This window comes from Neovison vison, chromosome 11 (assembly GCF_020171115.1).
Source record: "Neovison vison isolate M4711 chromosome 11, ASM_NN_V1, whole genome shotgun sequence".
NCBI lineage: Eukaryota > Metazoa > Chordata > Mammalia > Carnivora > Mustelidae > Neogale > Neogale vison.
Genome location: NC_058101.1, coordinates 131,724,534 through 131,750,867, shown reverse-complemented (window position 1 = coordinate 131,750,867; position 26,334 = coordinate 131,724,534). Strand labels below are relative to the sequence as shown.

Below are 26,334 nucleotides of genomic sequence, written 5' to 3'. Positions count from 1 at the left end.
ATTAGCTCAGTCAATCCCCAATAGCTTAATTAATTCTGGATGAATTGTTAAATTTGTTTCTGAATTTGCATAGCTGAGACCCAGTCTTCTGAAGCTATAAAGAGCTGCCAAAATGAACAGCCAATGTTCAATTCCCCCATCTTTCACATCTATTTGCTGAACATAATAGGGAGACTCCAACTCTGTAAAACTTCATAGTGTAGGCTAATGCTCTGGACCCCAGTTTCAGTTTTATCAGTTAATAGCAGTGTGTTATGACAAACAGCAATCTCCTTTACCTGAATTGTTTTAATTAGGCAAGCAATACTAAAATCTTTTTCAGTCTGAAATGCTCAGAAATCTAGCTTACACTGCATGGAGGGAATAGTTCATTTAGCTCTGTCTGACTGACTGTAATCTAAAAAATAGTGAAAAAATTTCAATTTATTAGAGACAGGGCAAATAATGTGCCATTTGATTGACTCTACCATTAACGTCCTGGGGTTTCCTTGAGATAAGTTGAAGGAATAAACACAGGTTAACATTCTTTCCTTATATCCGTAATAGCTTTTTAACACACCACTGAACACACTGTTAACATACAGGAAATAGACAGTGATTAACTGATTGTTTTGCCCTGACTGACAAATGAGGATTCACGGCAAACTCTTCTTGTTAGATTCTTTCCTTCGTATGTCTGTGCAATTTCTCCTCCCAATTTACTACATTGAATTCCATTTGTAAGTGATCACACTGAAACTTTTCAAAGATTATTAGAGATAGTAAATTTATTCAGTATTTTATGTAATTTAGGCATTTAGAGAATAATATCAAATTTTCTCAAATCACACAGGGTATTTATATCACAAATTGTACAGGAAAAAGATACTTGATTACTTCAACATTTCATTTTATTTTTCATGATTTTTGAAGGTAGGAGAGTGATTATCATTATGTTCAATAGCCTTTTTCTTAGCCTGCATATCAAGTACAACATAAAGGATACTTCGTTTGTATGTAAGAGTAGTACCAAAATAGAGCCTAAGTTGCCTTGTGGGTCATGAGCGTGGGTTTTTCTTCTCATGCTTACGTAATATCTATGAAAATTAAACCAACAGAATTTATATAAGCAGTGCCTTTTTCAAAGCGAACATAATTCCTAAGCATGGTAAAACGGTGTCTATCTTAACCTACAAGTACTTCAATAGCTTTCCACTAGTAGCGAGCTGTGTGGCATATCCAGAATTTACTAAAGACCATGCACAGTAGGATTTTAAAATATCATATCTTCATAGTATTTATAGGAGTTAGCTATCATCCTTATTGTAAAGATGGAAAAATTGAGACTCACAGAGTTTAAATAACTTGTCAAAAGAAGTCTTAGAAAGACTGTGCATTAGAGATCAAACTGAAGCAAGCATCCCAGTGATGTCACAAATGTGAGTCTTGTTGATGATATTGTCTCAAGGTTTCCAAATTATAACGTTAAAATTAACTTGATTAGTTTGTGTGACCACCTAGTTCTCTCTGGATACAATTTTTGTTAGGTCGAATTTCAAAAGGAAACTATTATTCATTAGAAAGAATTATTTTCCAAATACTGGTGTTATACATATCACTGAATGAATAGGTCTATTCTTCACATATTCCAGTTTAAATTCAACTGTATATAATTTATTTGAAAGAGAGAAATTAAATAAAATTGAACAGAAATGTTGAATGGTAATTGCACTGCATTTATAAGACCACAGAAGGAATATCAAAATCATGAATTAAAAGAAAAGAAAATATAACTTACCATTGTTAACATCTTGAAGTATTATCAAAATACAGTCCTGTCTATAATGTTGTATTGTCCTTATTACAGAGCTATAAAGAGATTAAAAAAATGAAATTCCAATTTTGTACAAGAACTTTTTTTTTTAAAGATTTTATTTATTTAGGGCGCCTGGGTGGCTCAGTGGGTTAAGCCGCTGCCTTCGGCTCAGGTCATGATCTCAGGGTCCTGGGATCGAGTCCCGCATTGGGCTCTCTGCTCAGCAGGGAGCCTGCTTCCCTCTCTCTCTCTCTGCCTGCCTCTCCATCTACTTGTGATTTCTCTCTGTCAAATAAATACATAAAATCTTTAAAAAGAAAAAAAAGATTTTATGTATTTATTTGACAGAGATCACAAGTAGGCAGAGAGACAGGCAGAGAGAGAGGAGGAAGCAGGCGTCCTGCCAAGCAGAGAGCCCGATGCAGGGCTCGATCCCAGGACCCTGGGATCACGACCTGAGCCGAAGGCAGAGGCTTTAACCCACTGAGCCACCCAGGTGCCCCTATACAAGAACTTTTGCTTCATTGTCGTACAGAAAATTCTCCTACTAGTCTTTTTTTTTTTTTTTTTAAATATCTTCCCATAACTTTAAATCCCTCCAATGACATAAGAATAAATGATGTTTTTGTTTTAACTAACTGCTGAATATTTATGGTTTTGATTTTAGGTCCTTCTGGTTTCTCTCAGAAGTCATGGCAGAAATAATCCCATTTTCACTTGTATTCTTAGAATTTTCCTGTCTAGCGGGTCTTTTTCTTCAGGATAAACTTGGGAATTTTTTATTCTATTCTATTCTATTCTATTCCTCACCAGATTCTTTTCTCCCAATTTAGACCTCTCTTTTTTTTCCCCCTCCCTTCTGTCCGGTATATTAAAGGCATCTTCATAATATATGCATTGCTACCTCTGGTATATATATTTTTTAATAACACCTAAACACTCTTATACTCTAGGCTTCTGCAAGACACATGGCTAACTTGGAAACATTAATTGGCAGAGCAAGTTTGTGTAGATGAGACTTTATTTACTAATGAAGAAAGAAAGTATATATATGAATTTACACTCTTTTTCACGGAATGTAAGATTTTCTGTTGCTTCATATTCTTTCAATACTTATCACTAGACTTTATAATTTATGCCATTCTCAAAGTTTTGGCTTAAATTTTCATCTCTCTGATTACATACATTGTTAAATACTTTTTCAGATTTTCTTAAGCCATATGGATTAACTAATTCATGGAATATTTGTTCAAGTATTTTGTTGGTGGTTCTTTGGAATTGTCTTTTACTTATTAATTTTTAGGAGATCATTATTAATTTTCTATCTGAGATCTTTGTTAGTTTTATGAATTTATTTTCCTGCTTGGTGCCTTGCATTTTTGGTCTCTTAAAAGTACATTTTGAGGAATAAGTGATCTAAATTATGATGTGGTTAAACATATAAATCATTTCCCTTGAGGTGAACTCATTGCTGTTGTTGTTGTTATTGTTACCTGTTTTTTGCTTGTTTGTTTGTTTGTTTTGGTTTTAGTGTTCATTTGTGTGTGTGTGTGTGCGCTTTAAAACATCTTTCTCTGCCCAGGAATAAGAAGATAGTCTTCTATATTATCAGGCACTTTGAAGTAACAAAGTTTAATGTTAAACTTTAACACTTACATTTAAACACCTTCTTTGCTCTCCTTTCCTTCTGCATATTTGAGCTCCCACCTAAGAGCATTTTCCTTCTGCCAGAAGAATATCCTACAGAGTTTACCTTGAGACAAGTTTACTAGAGATGAACTTTCTAATTGTTTTTAAAAATATATTTATTTTAATTTTTATTTATGTATATAAAATTCTAAGATTGATTTTATTTTCTTTCATCACTTAGAAGATAGCATCCCGCTAGCTTCTTGTTCCTATTTTTGCTGGTGACACTGGTTACTTTTCTGGCTCTACTTGCTATAAAGTCAATCTGTATTTTCTTATTTGCATAATTTTACAGATTTTCTTTCTCTTTAATTTTTTTTTCAATTTTACCATTAAAGTGTCTAGGTGTAAATCATTGTAGTTTTTCATTTGCTTTGCTAATTTGATGATCTTCTATTTATTGATTGGCATCTTTCAACATTTATGGAAAATCCTCAGGTCCTATTTCTTCAGATATTAGTTCTGATTCATTTTCTTTGTTTTCTCCTTCTGCGGGTTTCATATGGAACTATTTTTGTTACCCTCACCTGTATTTTTAATTCTTCATCTTTCTATGTTTCATTGGGTAAAATTTCTTTTAATCTTTTCCTTAGTTTAGTCATTAACTTTTCTACTGTGTCTAATCTGTTCTTAAGCATATCAATTTAATTCTTATTTCAATTACTACATTTTCTACTTATATAATTTCTATTTGGTTCTTTCATGAATTTATAATGTTTATAAATTGTTTAAAGTCTTTGTCGAGTTTTCTGAACTGATTTTATTTTCATAAACAATTAATTTTATAATCCTGGTGGATTTATTACTATTGTACCCTCTTTCTGCTTATTCTCATCACACTGTCTTCTGTGTATGCCATGTTATCTTTGACTGTTTCTTGGACATTTTATTAAGAATTATTTGTAATAATGATTAGATGACTTGGATGATACTATCTTACTATAGAGGGGAAGATTTTATATTTTACAAGACACTTGGATAAAAGTGAGCTGCAGTCCATATTCACTTGCATAGTGAGGCATCCTAAAGTCCTAGCCGAGAGAAGGTGGTAATCCATTACTGTACCCATCTCATATGCCTGAAGGAGCAAAAAGCCACCAAAATGCATTTAAACCTCAGTCATCTTCTCTAGTTGAAAAAATTCCCCAAACACTAAGTGACTCAAGGTGAAATCTTATGTCTCTAAGTTATAGTTCTTCACTATCTTATATCTCTTTCATGAGATAAGAATGAAAAGAATAAGTCGTTCATATATTGTTTTAGGAATATTATTTGTATTTATTCCAGGTTGTTTGTTGTTTTTTTGTTGCTGTGTTACTTCTTCAGTTGCAGAGTTAATCCAAATTACCCAATACATTGCTATCAAAGGAATGTTTCTAGATCTCTTTTTAAATTTCTTTTGTTTTATTTTTGCAACACACATATTCTGATATAGGCATATAATAGTGTACAGATAAGCAATTCTAGACATCTGATCACAGTAAATTAGTATATATCTTGACATGTCTAAATTAGGTAAAAATTAATCTTTATTTTGAAATCACATATTTCTTGACAAAAGATACCATCAGAATTTTCAAATTATTTTAAGGGGTATATCATTGAATAAGTGTGGTTTCATTATGAGAATAATCAATAATTCCACTTGGGATTTCCATCTTTTTTGTGTGTGTGATACATTTCTGACTTAAGTATTTTATCTGTTTTTAATTAGTGATTATTTTTTTTTCCAATTTATTTATTTTCAGAAAAACAGTATTCATTATTTTTTCACCACACCCAGTGCTCCATGCAAGCCGTGACCTCTATAATACCCACCACCTGGTGGAGTAGGGAAGGGAAAAATACAAGTAATTTGAAAATGTTATTGATAAAATTTCTTCCATATTTCATTCCTATAATAATAGTTATGTGTAATTAGGGCAATAAGATTAAAACTAGTATTCAAATATTTAACATAAATAGGTACTTAGGAATTTCAAAAGAACAGAATCTTGTTTATGATAAATTAAATTTTTCTGATGATTTTAAATGAATTTAATCAAATTACTACAATCATCTTGTTTTTAATTGGTGTTTCACAAATATTCATATTATTTTATTCCTTTTTTGTACTTTTTTAGAACACATACTATTTTTACCCATGTTCCTATCACTATTTCTATCACCTAGTTGCTATTAGAATAAATGCTTCATAAATACTTATCTGCTGTGGTTGAAGTTGGATTCAACTGTATTTGTCTCTCTAGCTTTGGGTTCTGCTGGAAGAGACTAAACAATTTTCATTACTTCGAAAGCAATCTCTTAATATTCCTCTAAGGCAAGTTATGAAAATAAAAAAAGTCCAAAAATTGTTCCACTCTTTTATTTGCCTCTTCTCTTTCCCAAGTAATCAAAAGAAAAAGCTGATCTAGAGATGGCATTAGTAGTCTTCATAACATGAGATTAGAGGAAACACCACAGCTAGAGCTCTTATTTATTTCCTTGGATACTAAAAGGTCGTCCAATAGGACACAAAGCTTATAAGTCAAAAGAAGTACTGAAGTGTTTCAAAAAAGTTAGTACCATCTGTTATACCTAGCCTATGTATTTTTATGCCTTTATCTTTGTTCAAGACATCAACTAACTCTTGATATCATGTAATACATGATTTTACTTAAAGAAAACTTTTCATATGTGTTTTATCATTCGACCTGAAAGGATGGAAGAGGGTACTAAAACGGTAGATCTTATTTTCTGCAAAGCAATTTTCTGTACATAACTAGCATAAGATGTAGATAGAATGTTATAGAATGAAATATGCTATCATTAATGCATATCCATGAAAATTAATACTGATTGATAAGAAATTAAATTTTCAATATTTTTCCTGGAAACTCATTTCTAAAGTGATAACTGTGAACACTAAATATACACAAACACTCAGAGACAACCAACCTACACTAATATCACTTAAAATAAATCTTAAGTTGGCTTATGAATTGATTTGTAGATTTTGTTTTAGGTTGTTAATGTGTTTCTAGACATAATCACCATTTTGTTATAAAATATAAATCTGATATGCTTTATGTGTACTTTCTCCACCATTAAAGCATGTTTGATTAAAGTTAGAATGTAAGAATAAAAGTGTTTAATATTAGTGCATGTGTGTGCTTAAATCTTTCCTTGTTAATAACTATCAGGAAGACTAGTAAAGATAAGCATGACAATTTTGTAGGTAAAAGACATCTTGCTGCTGCATTTACTTAAGGAAAAAAACACTTAATTTTTGAGAAGTAGCAAGTGAACATAATTGGCTTTGTGCATGTAGTCCTATATGCTATGTCAGGGAAGAGGAGAAATATATATGTTGCATGAAATATGCAGGAAAAAATTCTAGAGTTTTCAAAATACACATCATTATTTAAGAATACATATTACTGAGGTAGTTTTTAAAATAATTTCAAAAAATGTAATCTCCATATTAAAGAAAAACTTTTTTACTGTGCAAGTTAATATGCCCTGGGTGAATAGTAATTCTTATTTCTCATTATGTATCCTCTCAAAAAAATTACATTTTAGAAAGATGTCTCACATTGTTATGCCAAATCTCCACATTTACTCTAACATGTTCATATTATCTAATTAGCATTGTTAGTGTATAACTACTAAAAGCACAACTAAGTTCAATGGACTGAGCTCTAATACCAGATACAGGAGGTTAGTGAAGAGATTCCAAGGTGACTTAGTAGCAATTATATTTCTAAATGTCAGAATAGCCAATGCTAACATGCTGATTTTAGAACCAGATGTCCCATTATTTCTTACATGATTTTATGATAAGACATAAGTTGGAATTCAGAAATGTTAATAGAAAATTATTGATAACCTTATAATAGTCTACATGATGTTATTACTTTTATAATTCTCCCTTTTTCTATAGGTTTTTAATATTAAAATAAAAAAGACCTAGGGACACCTTGGTGGCTCAGTTGGTTAAGCATCCAACCCTTGACTTTTGATCAGGTCACGATCTCAGGGTTGTGTAATTGAACCCCATGCTGGGGTCCATCCTTATCACAGAGTCTGCTTGAGATTTTCTCTCTCCCTCTCCCTCTGCCCCTACCCCCTCATTCTCTCTCTCAAATAAATAAATACAATCTTAGGGAAAAAAAAAAAGACCTAAAGAAACACTGTTTCTGCAAATTTCAAATATTTACTATGCCTAATTGGCCAAATATATTTTAGTGGTTTTATAGAAAGAAAGGAAAAAAAAGAGTATGAGTACTAAAGAAAAGAAGATTAAGCATATTGCTTGTGTTCTTTTTGCTCAAGAAACATTGAAATAAAATATGAATATTGGTAAATACCATTAGGGAACATTAGGGTGCCAATACAAATGACTGAGCAAGGTCCTTGTTACCTATTTGTATCATTTCTATAAGTGATGTCATGACAAAAAGAATAAACTTGGGCTGAGTCTCCCTCATAGGGTTTTCAGTTTCAAAGGCAAGCCCACCCACTTCTTTAACAACATGAAACGCTGCTCCTTAAGTCATTAAGACTTTCAGTTTGTTTCATTTATATTCATTAACTAATGGTGTGGAAGACAGGGCTTATGACAACAGAGATCATTTAATATTAATGTTTACCATATGGTTGTGGGGGGATTGTATGTTCAATCCTCGTCTTTCAATACAAAAATGTATGCTATTTTTGACTTGACAATTTATGATGGTACCAAAAAATAACGTTACTGTTTATTGAATAGTTACATTCTATAAAATGTATTTGATTGGCATTTATCTTTCTTCTCAAGAGGACATAGGATTCAGAAAGAGAGAGAAAGAAGATAGAAATGTGAAAGGAAAGGAGAGGGGTGTGTGGGGGCAGGGCACAGCAAAGATTGCAACTTATATATATCTATTGCAAATTAAAAGCCACCACTTTCCTGTACTCAATGTCCCCATGAAACATATCATCAATCACAACAAACAGAAGACAATCATTGTCTCTCCCCCACTACCACCATGGAAAGTTCATTTCAGAATATTGTGATATTTTAACCTGACTAAGACTGAGCAAAGTCAAAATGCAAAACTCAGGGTAGAAAAGTTAGTGTCTGTGAATGTCAGCTGATGAGACATGGGTGAAAACTTGTAGGGTTATCCAGTCATCTCTCATGAAAATGCACAATGATAGACTTGTTAATTCCATAATTGGTAAAGATTCTCTGAAAACAGAAAAGGAAAGCCAGATCCAGATTTCATATTATATTTTCTGGTTTGGCACAATTATTAGGAGAAATGTGTTGAATAGTTAAAAATATTATACTTGACTTTAAAATTTAAGGATTAGGAAGCAACTGTACTATACCAACACTGACTGATAAAGGCAGCTGACAGAATTTCACTTAATTGCTGTTTGGTTGGTGAACTTCAGTTTTTCGTTCGTCAGCTTCCCAAATAAATCTTATCCCTTTAGAGTAAATTTATGTTTCCCAGCATAATGATACATTTTACCCATTCAGCTATGCTAGTGTTCTCTGAAGCCAGCCAGCAATGATCTCACCTCACCTACAATATAAATCTATCAGTGAATAAACAACATCATTTTTTTTTCAATGCCTATGTCACACTACATGTCGATTTGGCAGTTAAATAATTTATCTCTCTTTTGGGCGCAATCTGCCAGGCTTATTATAACTCTACTTCTGATACTCATTTTATGTTTAATAGTTCTTTGCCTCATGAGGATGCTTGTCAATCAATTAAATTGAAATGTCATTCTGACCTTTTATTGGAAACAATTTATTCCTTTTTTTCATTTCATCACACGCTTTTTTCCATTTTATTCAAACTAAAAGCCTTAATTACTAGTATTCAGAAACTTTGTACTAATTAACCTTATAAAACTACATGCTCATCAACATTACTGACACTTTATCTTTACAGAGGTTATCCAGTTGAGTCTGCCTGAGGATCAGAAACTAAGCATTACAGCGACAACTGTGGGACAGAGTGCTGTTTTGAGCTGTGCCATTCAGGGGGCACTGAGACCCCCCATCATCTGGAAAAGGAACGATATTATCCTAAATAATTTAGACTTGGAAGACATCAATGTGAGTACTAAATAGATGTTGCTTTATAATTTGCATATTTCATGCAGTATACTCTAGACTTTGTGAAGTCTGAAGAGCTTAATGAATATTGGACATAGAGTAGAAGAGGGCTATTGGAACATTTTCATTTCCACACTACTGACTGGGAGGTGCACCATGGATCATTTGAAATTACCCAAATCATGTGAGTAGATATGGTGAGCAGGTTATGGAGCACTGTATTAGTGAGATGATATCAACTTAAACCAATTCTTTCTGATGGTAAGAATTTCTACAGTTATCAACAATTAATCTTTTTGTATTTGCTATTATGGTTGAGCAATAGCCTAAAGCTTGTGAGGTGTTAGATTGGGTAAGGGCAGTTTTTGCTTCAGATACTTCATAGTGTATTAGAAATAATAAACATTAATCAAGCAATAAATGGTTTATTCTCTAGAATAAAATTGTATAAATTTCTCTACTGAGGTTCACACCTAGAGACTCAGAATCTTAAACTCAATTTGAAAGGGTACAGCTTTGAAAATGAAACAGAAACAGGGTATTCATCTGTTCCTTCCATGCTATATGTTCCAAGTGGGGGTTAAAAAGTATACATCATCCTAGATGATGAAAAGAAGTAAAAAAGTCAGTGTTATGGGATGCCCATGGAAATGACATAGGGCAATCCTTTGTCTTAGTGATTTTGGGGATTTTATGATCTCTATGCATGTAAATTTTAGTTATTTTTTATTATTGCTCAAGAAAACCATCACCTTTTGCTCATTCTTTGTTGCTTCGTACAGAACCTCCAAACCACAGGTCCAAGAGTCACTCCTATGTATACTATATTACTAAATCTTCTTGTTTAATGTCCTCAAATGATTCAAAACAGAAGATTTCTAACTGTAATTTTTTATTTAATAATTTTTTTCTAAATTTTTTTACATCTGTGGAATTTCTTCAGAAAGTATATGGAGATTAATACTTAATTCCTATGATACTAAGAATACTGTGCATTAGAATAGCTATAATCTCAGCAGTATTCAACAATCTTTGAGAGACATTGATATGCTTATATGTTGTTATGTCTACATTTTATCTTTTATTTTCTACCTTCATTCCTACTATCAAGTTTTCCACTGTTATATCCAGAGGCCCATGTATTCTATGGTGCTCTGGTTTGAATACCTCAAAATAAGCTCATTTGAATTGTTTCAGTAAGGAAGGGTATGTTATGAATAATCTGTGGAAAAATTGTAAACATTAGCATACTTTTGTGCCTGTACCTTATAAGTTATTTTGTTTACTTCCTAACTTCTGACTGTTCTAGGAAATCGAAATTTCTAAGAAAAGGATTGTAAATAAGTTTGGTGTCTAAAATATATGTAAGCACTAGATAAATCTGGCATCAATAAATTGACTTATATTGGATAAAGTTATTTTGGTTACATTTAATATAGCAGATAAATTTTGAGAATTTTAAAAATATTTTTAAGATTTAGAAAGTTTCAATTTCATTACAAGGCATATTTAAATAAATCAGACAAGCATTCCTAACCTATAGTATACATATAACTTCCAGCATTCCAAATGAAACTGCAGGGATATCTTTGAAAGGGGTATTTATGTAATTTTCCTATATACTACTGGTGTTTTCATTTAAATACATTTACCAATATAACTAAAGGGTGAAATAATAGTTACAAAATATTACATTACATTTTGTTCTTGCTCCTGCTTTTAAAATAAGGACTTCACCATGTGAATTATCTATTTATAGTGATCCATCTGTGTATAGAATTTATAGTTTATTACAGTTAACAAACTATATAATTTTTATACATAGAACTGTATTAAATATAATAATCTATTATATAGTCTACCATATATTATACTATATAATATATTTGTTATAAAATATTTATTATATAGTTTATGTGTGTGTGTGCACATATATATATATATATATATATAGAGAGAGAGAGAGAGAGAAAGAGTTGGTACTGTCTCTAGTGGACATTTGATGTGTTATCTAATTACTTAACATCTTTCGAACAACCCTTCAAACATTTTGGCAGTGCTTTGGTTCTTTGATTTTCCAAGCTAGAAACCGAAGTCTTACTTAATTAGACTTCTTTGCAATTAGGGAGCAGATATGTGAATAAGGCATTAACAAAGACATTGCTCAACAATTCATTTTGTAAGGAAAGAACAGGGAATCACAGATGCTTTACAGAATTCACTCCACCCATCCATCCCTCCTCATGAGAGCTGTGGCAGCAGATCCTACTTACAAGGACATCAGTGATAAATGTTCTGGAGCTGGTCAGTGTTCAGCTTCAGTTGGATCTTCATGGGTTTCAGCAAGTGGCTTGTGCTTTTTTCCTGGCATCTCATTTCCTAAGGATGACACTCAGTTCTGGATATCCTATGATCTCCCTAATATCTTCATTAAATGACCTTCATGCTTAAAACTAGCTAGAATGGGTTCTAGTGTTTGCCTCTAAGAATGTTGTCTAAATAATTTTATGAGTTTAATATGTTAAGAAACATCTATAATCATATCTTCTTAAAATGTACGTTTCATCATTACATATATATATGTATATTCCATATACATTTTAGATGACCTTACTATTATAAAATACATTTTTTTGTTTATAAGCAAAAAGGACATTCAAAATTTCCAGATATGAGTCAGTTTTATGTCCAATTAGTATATATTTGTTCTCACAAGAGTGGGTTTAATTCCCATTAAATTATGTAAAGTTAAAATTATAAGTGTTTTCATGTCAAAGGAAATGGATGACAATTTTTAATATTCTTCTTGATTCTTTAATATATATTAGTAGGATTTAACATATATTTACCTAGGAAATATACAAATACTTTCTTATTGTAAAAGATTAAAATAATATAGATTTATTTTTTAAAAGCATGATTACCCCTCCTTTTTTATATCTATTTATTTCCATTCTTAAGTGTAAAAGAATCCAGTGAGTACATTGTTAATCTTTCTTCCATGTATTACAAATATAATTTTATTTATTTAGTAAGATAGATTCATATTAATTCTCCTTGTCACAACTTCATTATCTTACCAGCCTTAAAGACAACTCCATGAAGCAGGGAAACTCTTTTTTTTTTTTTTTGGCAGCAGCAGCAGGGAAGCTTAGCCTCATTTGCATATGTGGGGATTTATGCTAAAATAATTTTTTCCAAAGATTGTTGAATGAATAAGTGTTACAGTTGGAATGTTTATATGGCATGATTGACTCTAGTTCTTGAGCTTTGCCACTGCACAGAGGTGAGATGGTCTGCCATTTTCTACTACCCTTTGCAAAATGTATCCCAAGTAATTCTGGCCCCTATACATTACTAATAGGTTTTATATTCTCTGCTATTATGTGTGGTACTGATTGATATTCTCTTGATGTTTGGGGTCTTTCATTTGACCTGTCTTCTGTTTTGTGCCAAATGAATTAAAGAACATTCCTGAACTATGAGAGGCAGTGACATAGTGGTTTACAAAATGGGCTGGGGATTCAGACTGTCTGGATTCCAATTAATATTTGGTCTCTTGGGAGTGTTGTGTCCTCAAGGTACTTAACCTGCTTATGACCAGCTTCCTTACCTGTAAACTGAAGATAACAGTAGAATGAACTCATTTTTGCATAAGAGCTAATGAGATAAAGCATTTTAAAACTGGTAACATTATGAGTCATAGTTTAAATCTTCAGTTAAACTAGGTTCTTTGCTTTCTTTTCTTTCTTGCCCTCTTCCCAACTCTTCTTCTTTTTCCTCTTCTTTCTAATGTAGGTTTCAACAGCACAGAAACACTCAGAAATTCAGAACACAGAACACAGAATTCAGAATCACAGAAAAATTCAGAATCACAGAACACAACAGAAATTCAATGTTAGGATGCATATGGTAGTAAGAGAGTTTGGGAACTAACAGGAAATGCCTCCACCAAATTTATTCTGATTATAGTCCCTGAAACGAGATTTTTTTTTTTTTCTCTCTTTTCAATGCAGTTTTAGGAATCATGCTGACTTAACTTCCTATTAGCAATCTTGTATTAATTTTGCTCTAAAGATATGCCATTAAATTCACTCAGCTACTGTATTTTCATATATTTTCCCTCATATATGTGTCCTCAGTCCTCTTTCTGCCTGTCTCTATCCTGCCTGCCTCAGTCCTCTGTCCTGCAATAGATAATTGGTTTACTTTGATTTGGATGGGATGTGGCATATAAACCACAAATGATTGAGCTTGAGTCCTAATCCTGGTTTGATGAGCTATGACCAGGATGCAGATGAGGAGCTATGAGGTTTAGAACATGACTCCCCTGTTGACCTTCTCTTTAGCTGGTTTTTAGATTCCAAAACTAGATTCCTAGTTTTGCCATTTATTATTGCCATTCCTAGTTTTGCCATGAATTGATTGAACCAATTTAAGTTACAGTCCCTTCATCTATAAAAGAAGGGATTGTCATAAAACTCAATGGCGCATACTAGGTTGAACATAAAATATAAGTTATTTGTCTTATTACTATCAGTAGCTTGATTCAATATGTCATCATTGGTCATGCTTAATAACAAATGTAAAGCCCTATGAAAATGTTATTTTGAAATAGCGTGATGTAATTTATATTATCATGTCTTTCACAACTTTAAAGGTAGACTTGCTAGATAAAATGCAGCATTCAGAGATACATTTAGATTTCAGATATACGATAAATATTTTTTCATTATAAGTATGTACAGAATATTGCATAGGATATACTTCATACAAGAATCATTCTTATCTGTCTGAAATTCAACTTTAATTAGGTGTTGTATTTTATTTACTATGTCTGGCATTCTCTTTACATGAAAGTCAAATTGGCTTAAATACTGCATGAAACCATTTTCTTACAAACGATCCTGTGGATTACATCACTGAGATTAAAAATTGGATCTGTTAAAAGTTCATGTGAATTTAATACATTGGTTTTGTAGACTCCTTATTTTTTTCCATCTTAACATTCGTTCTGTGATTTTTGTTTCCTTTACATCCATCTAACCTGTTAGTAATTGTACCTCACAGTGAGAAGAGGCTAGGGAAAATAGAAGATTAAACTCAAAGGAGTTTATTCTTTCATAAAATGTACTTTCCATAGCTCACATGATTGCTCCATGAAGCATCTGGATCTCAATCTTCTATCTTCTTTTCTGGTATTCCAAGATGATAGCTTTCATCTTTAAGGTCATCTCAGGATCAAGCAGGCTATTGGAGCTCCAGCCACCAATCTATATTCCATCATTCTACAGTCCGTGTCCATAGCAGTACAAAGCAGGTAGAAGATAAAGGAATTTATTCCTGGAAGTTCTGCAACTGTTTATGGGTCACGGATGAGCAATAACTATAATAACTACTAGGGAGACTGGTAAATACCACTGTTTAACTAGATGTACTGCTCAGCCTTCAGTTACAAAGGTGGAACAGGACATCAATTTCTATTTCTCTATCGATGGCATCTAAGAAGATAGAAGATGTTCTGCTTTTGTCTTTATAGTCTGTTTTTATTTGTTTGTTTGCTTTAGGGTTTTTTTTTGTTTGTTTGTTTTTCAGCACTGATTAAAAATGATTATCATCTAAATTCAAATCTGAGCAGTTCTGCACACCACCTATGCTCCTTTGGTAGTTTCATCAGTCCTCAACTAATTTCTTTGATTGTGTATTTTGTACTAATATGCCGCTCCTTAAATATTGTACTATTTTGTTTATTTATTTATTTATTTAGATTATTCAGTCAGATTTTTTTTTTTGGCTCATTCTTTTAAAAAATTATTTAAATTCAATCAATTAACATATAGTGTATTATTAGTTTCAGAGGTAGAGTTCAGTGGTTCATCAGTTTTTCTGATCATTTTTAAGATAGTTCTATCCCCGTTTCCTATTTGAAACAATTCTCACCATGTACAGCTAACATCCATTTAAAGCAAAGTGTTCTCTTGAAACATGGTTTAAGTTACTCACAGGCAATAAATCATTTGAAATAACCATTTTAATTCAAATCAGAATCCAATTGTAGGTGTGGCAGTTTGCACATTAGTTTTTGTTTGTTTTTTTTTTTTTTTCAATGCTTGATTTCCTACTATGTATGTAGCTGGCAAAACTAGCACTGAGAGATAGCATATCACAGCATAATCAATAAATTTTATCAAAATTAAAATGTTAATAAAAATTTTATTATTTGTTTTATTTTAATATGTCTGGATTTTTAAAGTCATTAAATGCTTAATATAAACTAATATACCTTATTCTGCTTAAAAACATGTTTCAAAATAAGTACTGAACTTCAAATTTAAAAATCAAATCCCCAAGTCATACTTCATTCCCAAAGACTGAAAATTATTTTAGTAGTAGAGATATCTGACTCTGTTACTCAGTTTTAATACAGCAGTGTGAGGATATAACTTTTCCCCTTAAATCTATGAATTTTAAAGTTCTCATTTATAGAAAAGGAGCATTTTTACCCTTTAGGCTATTCATTGATAACAGAACCCAAATTATATGTCACCAATAAAAACAATTTAGTTAGCAAGATTTCATTTCAACTTTTTAGAAACTTATAGTGTTCTATTTTAATATGGAACATATTGGAGTATAACATCAACACCAGTTATTAAAAAGGAAGTTATCGACTTTTTTCTTCTCTAGACTATAAACAATCCATTTCTTTTTTCCCCTTAACTAAAAATGTAGACATTTAATGTTTGTAATATAATACATCATTCACCATGTAATTTTTATCACTAATTTATTTTTAATATAAGCCTGAGGCCATTGTTGACTCTTAAAATCCAAGGGGAATTTGAGAATATTTATGATTCAAAATCTTCTAAGCCAAAGAAAGCAAGGAGCATTGGCAAGGCTAAAGATATTGGATTTCTTCCAGAAATATCAAACATCCAACATGCATTCATTTTCCACCTATAACCTATATAGCTGTTAAATTGGTGAATTTGCACATGATCATAAACATTGCCTAATAGCTTGCTGCTTGAATATTATTTTAAAAACAAGGTTTCCAGGACCTTGATGGGGCTAGTTATTGTTGAGGAAACATCATTTATTACTGTCTAGTAAAACCATGGCCATGAGACCCTCCAGATGTATATTAGTAGGGTCATATGCTTGAAGGTTGATTGCCAACATGTATCTTTGGAGTAAAGAAAGTAAAACAAAACAAAACCCATAAAGGAAGTTTCCAAAGGAATTTTTATATGTTAGATTTATAGGATTCTGGGGGTTGGGTTAGGATTGTCTTTTGCTCTTAGCAAAGTATTAAAATCGAGGCAGCTAAGTTCCTAGAGGAACATCACCCTGTCTGTTTCAAGGACTTGTCAGTGGGCTGTAAGTAGTAAGGAAATGTAATTCTTCTTTCTCCTTTGTTTCCCAAATCAAATTCCAGACCAATTATCTTCATCCCCAAACCTGCAACATTTGCAGTGTTTCCTATTCCATTTCAATATAGCCAGAAAACTGAGTCCTGGTCAAGGTCTCTCTCAATTTGCCCCTCAGATCTAATCTACAAAACCTTATGAATTTAACTTTTTTATTTATCTTAAATCTCTTCTGTCATCTCATTTCCACCATGGCTGCCTTAGTTTAAGCCCTTACCATGTCTCACCTTCGAACATGATCCTTTCCTACTAAGACTGACCCTCCAGTTTAAACCTGTACTTCCTATAACAGGCAGACGAAGCCTCATAAAATTTATATATGGCCATTGTGCATTCCTCTTTAAAATCCTCTAATGGCTGCTTGTAACTTTCATGAGAAAAAGAAGTTTCAAATTATTTAGCTTATTCTGGAAAGCCTGTTTCTTTATTAATTATTGGTACTATTCATACATATTCATTCTTTCCTACAACCCCTCCAAACACTAGCTGTTTTCTGACTATTAAGTTGTGTTATTATTACCATTCTCAAACACATTCTACTCTCTACTGGAAGATCTTCCCTTGTCTTTTTTAATTTATGTAAGTCCAGTGCATTCTTTACAAATAGATAAATGCTTTTATGCCTAAATTCTTTTTTTTTTTAAAGTTCTTTGTCTCACAATTACCATACTTGTTGCTTCATAATAGAGCTATTAACATCCTTGCTGTTCTTCTCTAGAAACTCTGAGCTCAGGGACATTTATATATTCAGCTTTGGGTTATGATGTTATAGCCCTGTACTGACACCTAGGAGATAATACAATTTAAATGTGCAAATAACAAATGACATAGTGATATTTTTCTACAAATTTGTAAATTGTCTACAAATTTGTAGACTAAAAAGTCTACAAATAAACTCAACAATTATTCATTGTTGAGTTTATTTGTAGACTTTTTTATATTCAACATCTTGTTAGAGATTTTATTTACTTACTATAGCCACATGCAGGATTATCAATCAACTGATATTTATTGGCCTCATTTAAGTCTAACACAGCTCAACAATATCTGGATTCCATTTCTTTAATAACAGTTCTCATTAAGCATATTGATTTTTTACTATGGTTTCAATTTACTCTCATATGATATGCAATAAGGGGGGATGAAAAAGATGAGAGGCAACACATATTTGGTCATTGTTTCATCTTCATGGATTAAACAAATATTGCTTTAACTAGTACACTTTTCCAGCCAATCACTTAAATGCTGAGGGTAAACCTATAAGAGACATCATTCCAGTTTGAAAATCTCACAGACAGAAGGAATAAAAAAAAAAACACAACTACATTATATTTAATAATGCAGTGTGAAAGTTTCATAAATGCAGATCTTCCGCAACTTACGGTGAGGTTACATCCAATAAAACCAATGTAAATTGAAATTATCTTAAGTGGAAAAGACATTTAACTAACCTACTGAATATCATAGCTTTGCCCAACCTACTGTAAATTCACTCCAAACACTTACAGGAGCCTACAGTTAGGCATACTCATCTTACATAAAGCCTATTTGATAATGAAGTGGTGAACAGCCCATGTAATTTACTGAAAGTGAAAAATAAATGACTGTATGTGTGCAGAATGATTTTAAGTGTATGGGTTGTTTGTCCTTATGGTTGCATGTTTGACTTGGAGCTGTGGCTCACTGCTGCTGCCCCGTATCTCCAGGGAATATTAGAATGGCACAGTGCTATCCCAGGAGAACATCAAAATTAAAAAGTACAGTGTTTACAAGATGTGTATTGCTTTCACACCATGGTGAAGTTGAAAAATAGTAAGTTGGAGGCCATCTATACATATATTTGTTTAATCTATCTGCAAATATATAAAGAATAGTAAAGGGAAGTCAAATTTAAGTTGCAGAGTCACAGAAGACTTCTAAGAATACACTAGACTTGCAGTGGAGATAAGAACTAGGTGAAGGGGTGACAGACAGGTATTCCGAATAAGAGTACCAGGTGGTGGGTACTATAGAGGGCACTGATTGCATGGAGCACTGGGTGTGGTGAAAAAATAATGATACTGTTATGCTGAAAATAAATAAATGAAAAAAAAAAGAGTACAGCAGGCTTGAGATAGCATGGTATAGTTAATGGAGTTACATATAAGAGTTAGCAAAGATAATAGGTTAATAAAGGGCTTCAAATTATTAATATATTGATAAAGGGTTTAAATATATTAAATAAAATCAGGTTTTTGCATTTGATTATAGAGATTTACATTTATACTTAACAACATATAACACAGTGATGATGATGGATGGATACTTAATATTTACCAAGTATTAAAATGTATCATTTAAAAATATATAATATATTAACTCAACACAAGAGAAACATATTTATACTCATAACCAAGATGATGTTTAAATTGATTTTTAACTGCAGAATTTCAATGATAATTTTGGTTCTCTTCAGTCACCTTGGTCCATATTTACAGATAGAACTAAAATTTAAACAAATAATACATCTATAAAATTTTAAGCAACTTTTCAGTTTCATATCAAAGGAGACTAGCAAGTGCCATTTGAAGGATATATAACTAATGCCAGTTGATCTTACATATCTCCTAAAATACATTCCATTCGTTTCGCAATAGACTTTTCATTGCCTTCTAATTATAGTTAACTTCTTCTTAACCTTTTAAATAATGTCCAGCTTGTAAGAGCTATATATTGCTACCTAGTTTATTTTTAAAAAAACTGATGGGGAATTCTGTGGTAGAATTGCTTAACAGCCACCATCAATCATAAGGTTCAAAATAAAAATCTTCTTATATAATTTAAGGCATAATAGGTGAAGATTATTTAATATAGAAAGGCAACTCATCACTTTAACATTAATTGTTAATTCTTGTTTTATTTTTCTTTCTCCTTTTGTGCAAGAAGCAAAAGTTACAGTTTAATGTAAAGAAATAGTATCATCGATATCTCTGTCTTGTAACAGTATTCATATATGTCATTGACATTATCATTCTGAGTACTCTACGTTTTAGAGAGGGAAATTTAAGGTTATTGGAAGTAATTAGCCAAAAAGAAAAAGAAGTTGTAAAATCCAATTTTGTTGTTCCTTCAAGATTTGTTATTTCATTTCTATTGGCAGTATTTTTTTTAAATAATTTTTTTTATTTTTTACAAACATATATTTTTATCCCCAGGGGTACAGGTCTGTGAATCGCCAGGTTTACACACTTCACAGCACTCACCAAAGCACATACCCTCCCCAATATCCATAACCCCATGCTCCTTCCCCCAACCCCCCTCCCCACAGCAACCCTCAGTTTGTTTTGTGAGATTAAGAGTCACTTATGGTTTGTCTCCCTCCCAATCCCATCTTGTTTCATTTCTTCTTTTCCTACCCACTTAAGCCCCCATGTTGTATCACCACTTCCTCATATCAGGGAGATCATATGATAGTTGTCTTTCTCTGCTTGACTTATTTCACTAAGCATGATACGCTCTAGTTCCATCCATGTTGTTGCAAATGACAAGATTTCATTTCTTTTGATGGCTGCATAGTATTCCATTGTGTATATATACCACATCTTCTTTATCCATTCATCTGTTGATGGACATCTAGGTTCTTTCCATAGTTTGGCTATTGTGGACATTGCTGCTATAAATATTCGGGTGCACATGCCCCTTTGGATCACTACGTTTGTATCTTTAGGGAAAATACCCATTAGTGCAATTGCTGGGTCATAGGGCAGTTCTATTTCTTTTTCATGTGTCTGTTGGCCATCTGGATGTCTTTGCAGAAATGTGTGTTCATGTCCTCTGCCCATTTCTTGATTGGATTGTTTGTTCTTTGGGTGTTGAGTTTGCTAAGTTCTTTATAGATTTTGGACACTAGCCCTTTATCAGATATGTCATTTGCAAATATCTTCTCCCATTCTGTCAGTTGTCTTTTGATTTTGTTAACTGTTTCCTTTGCTGTGCAAAAGCTTTTGATCTTGATGAAATCCCAATAGTTCATTTTTGCCCTTGCTTCCCTTGCCTTTGGCGATGTTCCTAGGAAGATGTTGCTGCGGCTGAGGTCGAAGAGGTTGCTGCCTGTGTTCTCCTCAAGGATTTTGATGGATTCCTTTCTCACATTGAGGTCCTTCATCCATTTTGAGTCTATTTTTGTGTGTGGTGTAAGGAAATGGTCCAATTTCATTTTTCTGCATGGGGCTGTCCAATTTTCCCAACACCATTTATTGAAGAGGCTGTCTTTTTTCCATTGGACATTCTTTCCTGCTTTGTCGAAGATTAGTTGACCATAGAGTTGAGGGTCTATTTCTGGGCTCTCTATTCTGTTCCATTGATCTATTTGTCTGTATTTGTGCCAGTACCATGCTGTCTTGATGATGACAGCTTTGTAATAGAGCTTGAAGTCCGGAATTGTGATGCCACCAACTTTGGCTTTCTATTTCAATATCCCTTTGGCTATTCGAGGTCTTTTCTGGTTCCATATAAATTTTAGAAATATTTGTTCCATTTCTTTGAAAAAGATGGATGGTACTGTGATAGGAATTGCATTAAATGTGTAGATTGCTTTAGGTAGCAAAGACAATTTCACAATATTTATTCTTCCAATCCAGGAGCATGGAACAATTTTACATTTCTTTGTGTCTTCCTCAATTTCTTTCATGAGTACTTTATAGTTTTCTGAGTATAGATTCTGTGCCTCTTTGGTTAGGTTTATTCCTAGGTATCTTATGGTTTGGGGTGAAATTGTAAATGGGATTGACTCCTTAATTTCTCTTTCTTCTGTCTTGTTGTTGGTGTAGAGAAATGCAACTGATTTATGTGCATTGATTTTATATCCTGACACTTTACTGAATTCCTGTACAAGTTCTAGCAGTTTTGGAGTGGAGTCTTTTGGGTTTTCCACAGAGAGTATCATATCATCTGCAAAGAGTGATAGTTTGACTTCTTCTTTGCCAATTTGGATGCCTTTAATTTCCTTTTGTTGTCTGATTGCTGAGGCTAGGACTTCTAGTACTATGTTGAATAGCCGTGGTGATAATGGACATCCCTGCCGTGTTCCTGACCTTAGCGGAAAAGCTTTCAGTTTTTCTCCATTGAGAATGATATTTGTGGTGGGTTTTTCATAGATGGCTTTGATGATATTGAGGTATGTGCCCTCTATCCCTACACTTTGAAGAGTTTTGATCAGGAAGGGATGCTGTACTTTGTCAAATGCTTTTTCAGCATCTATTGAGAGTATCATATGGTTCTTGTTCTTTCTTTTATTGATGTGTTGTATCACATTGACTGATTTGTGGATGTTGAACCAAACTTGCAGCCTTAGAATAAATCCCACTTGGTCGTGGTGAATAATCCTTTTAATGAACTGTTGAATTCTATTGGCTAGTATTTTGGTGAGAATTTTCACATCTGTGTTCATCAAGGATATTGGTCTATAGCTCTCTTTTGTGATGGGATCCTTGTCTGGCTTTGGGACCAAGGTGATGTTGGCCTCTTAAAATGAGTTTGGAAGTTTTCCTTCCATTTCTATTTTTTGGAAAAGTTTCAAGAGAATAGGAATTAGTTCTTCTTTAAATGTTTGGTAGAATTCCCCTGGGAAGCCGTCTGGCCCTGGGCTTTTGTTTGTTTGGAGATTTCTAATGACTGTTTCAATCTCCTTACTGGTTATGGGTCTATTCAGGCTTTCTATATCTTCCTGGTTCAGTTGTGGTAGTTTATATGTTTCTAGGAATGCATCCATTTCTTCCAGATTGTCAAATTTGTTGGCGTAGAGTTGCTCATAGTATGTTCTTATAATAGTTTGTATTTCTTTGGTCTTAGTTGTGTTCTCTCCCCTTTCATTCATGATTTTATTTATTTGGGTCCTTTCTCTTTTCTTTTTGATAAGTCTGGCCAGGGGTTTATCAATTTTATTAATTCTTTCAAAGAACCAGCTCCTAGTTTCGTTGATTTGTTCTATTGTTTTTTTTGGTTTCTATTTCATTGATTTCTGCTCTGATCTTTATTATTTCTCTTCTCCTGCTGGGCTTAGGGTTTCTTTCTTGTTCTTCCTCCAGCTCCTTTAGGTGTAGGGTTAGGTTATGAACTTGAGACCTTTCTTGTTTCTTGAGAAAGGCTTGTACCGCTATATATTTTCCTCTCAGGACTGCCTTTGTTGTGTCCCACAGATTTTGAACCATTGTGTTTTCATTATCATTTGTTTCCATGATTTTTTTCAATTCTTCTTTAATTTCCCCCTTGACCCATTCATTCTGTAGAAGGATGCTGTTTAGTCTCTATGTATTTGGGTTCTTTCCAAACTTCCTCTTGTGGTTGAGTTCTAGCTTCAGAGCATTGTGGTCTGAAAATATGCAGGGGATGATCCCAATCTTTTGATACTGGTTGAGTCCTGCTTTAGGACCGAGGATGTGATCTATTCTGGAGAATGTTCCATGTGCACTAGAGAAGAATGTATATTCTGTTGCTTTGGGATGAAATGTTCTGAATATATCTCTGATGTCCATCTGGTCCAGTGTGTCGTTTAAGGCCTTTATTTCCTTGTTGATCTTTTGCTTGGATGATCTGTCCATTTCAGTGAGGGGAGTGTTAAAGTCCCCTACTATTATTGTATTATTGTTGATGTGTTTCTTTGATTTTGTTATTAATTGGTTTATATGGTTGGTTGCTCCCATGTTGGGAGCATAGATATTTAAAATTGTTAGATCTTCTTGTTGGACAGACCCTTTGAATATGATATAGTGTCCTTCCTCATCTCTTATTATAGTCTTTGGCTTAAAATCTAATTGATCTGATATAAGGATTGCCACTCCTGCTTTCTTCTGATGTCCATTAGCATGGTAAATTCTTTTCCACCCCCTCACTTTAAATCTGGAGGTGTCTTCGGGCTTAAAATGAGTTTCTTGGAGGCAACATATAGATGGGTTTTGTTTTTTTATCCATTCGGATACTCTGTGTCTTTTGATTGGGGCATTTAGCCCATTAACATTCAGGGTAACTATTGAGAGATATGAATTTAGTGCCATTGTATTGCCTGTAAGGTGACTGTTAACTGTATATTGTCTCTGTTCCTTTCTGATCTACCACTTGTAGGCTCTCTCTTTGCTTAGAGTACCCCTTTCAATATTTCCTGTAGAGCTGGTTTGGTGTTTGCAAATTCTTTCAGTTTTTGTTTGTCCTGGAAGCTTTTAATCTTTCCTTCTATTTTCAATGATAGCTTAGCTGGATATAGTATTCTTGGCTGCATGTTTTTCTCATTTAGTGCTCTGAAAATATCATGCCAGCTCTTTCTGGCCTGCCAGGTCTCTGTGGATAAGTCAGCTGCCAATCTAATATTTTTACCATTGTATGTTACAGATTTGTTTTCCCGGGCTGCTTTCAGGATGTTCTCTTTGTCACTAAGGCTTGTAAATTTTACTATTAGGTGATGGGGTGTGGGCCTATTCTTATTGATTTTGAGGGGTGTTCTCTGAACCTCCTGAATTTTGATGCTCATTCCCTTTGCCATATTGGGGAAATTCTCCCCAATAATTCTCTCCAGTATACCTTCTGCTCCCCTCTCTCTTTCTTCTTCTTCTGGAATCCCAATTATTCTAATGTTGTTTCGTCTTATGGTGTCACTTATCTCTCGAATTCTCCCCTCGTGGTCCAGTAGCTGTTTGTTCCTCTTTTGCTCAGCTTCTTTATTCTCTGTCATTTGGTCTTCTATATCGCTAATTCTTTCTTCTGCCTCATTTATCCTAGCAGTGAGAGCCTCCATTTTTGATTGCACCTCATTAATAGCTTTTTTTATTTCAACTTGGTTAGATTTTAGTTCTTTTATTTCTCCAGAAAGGGCTTTTATATCTCCCGAGAGGGTTTCTCTAATATCTTCCATGGCTTTTTCGAGTCCGGCTAGAACCTTGAGAATTGTCATTCTGAACTCTAGATCTGACATATTACCAATGTCTGTATTGATTAGGTCCCTAGCCTTCGGTACTGTCTCTTGTTCTTTTTTTGTGGTGAATTTTTCCGCTTTGTCATTTTGTCCAGATAAGAGTATATGAAGGAGCAAGTAAAATACTAAAAGGGTGGCAACAACCCCAGGAAAATATGCTTTAACCTAATCAGAAGAGATCCCAAATCGTGAGGGGGGAGAAAGGGGATAAAAAGAGGTTCAAAAAGAAAGAAAGGAAAAAAAAAAAAAGAAAATGAATAAAGAAAAGTATAAAAAAGAAAAAATATATATATTAGATAAACTAGTTGAAAAACGTTAAAAAGGAAAAGGTTAAAAGTTCAAAAAAAATTTTTAGCAAAATAAAAAAAAATGAAAAAGAAAAAAATTAATTTAACTGCAAGACTAAAAAATCACTGGGAGAAAGCCATGAGTTCTGTGCTTTGCTATCTCCTCCTCTTGAATTATGCCGCTCTCCTTGGTATTGAAACTGCACTCCTTGGTAGGTGAACTTGGTCTTGGCTGTATTTTTTGTTGATCTTCTGGTCGAGGGGCCTGTTGTAGTGATTCTCAAGTGTCTTTGCCCCAGGCGGAATTGCACCGCCATTACGAGGGGACCGGCTGAGTAATTCACTCGAGTTTGCTTTCAGGAGATTTTGTTCCCTGAGCGCTTTCCATAGAGTTCCGGAGGACGGGAATACAAATGGCGGCCTCCTGGTCTCCAGCCCGGAGGAGCCGAGAGCCCGGGGCCCCACTCCTCAGTGCGCTCTCAGAGAACAGCACCCAGTTACTCCCGTCTGCTTGACCTCCGGCTGCGCTCCGAGCTCACCGAGCCTGCGACCGGCTCAAGGCAACACCGAGCTGTGAGCTTACTGTCGTTTCTGTCTCTGTAGCCGGCTTTCCCGTTCCAATACCCACAAGTTCTGCGACACTCAGACACCCCCGATCCTTCTGTGACCCTGCGGGATCTGAGGCCACGCTGACCCCGCGTGGGCTTTGCCACAGTTTAGCCTCTGGGGCGATGTCCCTCAGCGGAACAGACTTTTAAAAGTCCTGATTTTGTGCTCCGTTGCTCCTCCGCTTGCCGGGAGCCGACCCCTCCCCCCGGGGTCTCTCTTCCCGTCGCTTTGGATTCACTTCTCTGCCAGTCCTACCTTTCAGAAAGTGGTTGTTTTTCTATTTTGAGAATTGCTGTTCTTCTCTACGATTTGCAGGTGTTTGCAATCTTTAGATTGGCTATCTAGCTGATCTCCTGCTAGCTGAAGTAGTCTCAGCCTGCTACTTCTCCGACATCTTGACTCCTCCTATTAGCAGGATTTTGACAGAAGTTGGGATTTTATCATATATTTTATTTCTAACTGTATACACTATTAAAATA

The 26,334-nt window shown here is 33.8% G+C and overlaps 1 protein-coding gene across 1 annotated transcript in view; it reads left to right on the top strand.

The window, feature by feature from the left end:
- FSTL5 (follistatin like 5) overlaps positions 1 to 26,334 on the top strand; it is a 764,561-nt gene that overhangs the window by 491,495 nt on the left and 246,732 nt on the right. Inside the window, exon 7 of the mRNA XM_044224773.1 lies at positions 9,418 to 9,584. Coding sequence (XP_044080708.1) covers positions 9,418 to 9,584 — 167 coding nt within the window. The remainder of the gene's footprint in view (positions 1 to 9,417; positions 9,585 to 26,334) is intronic.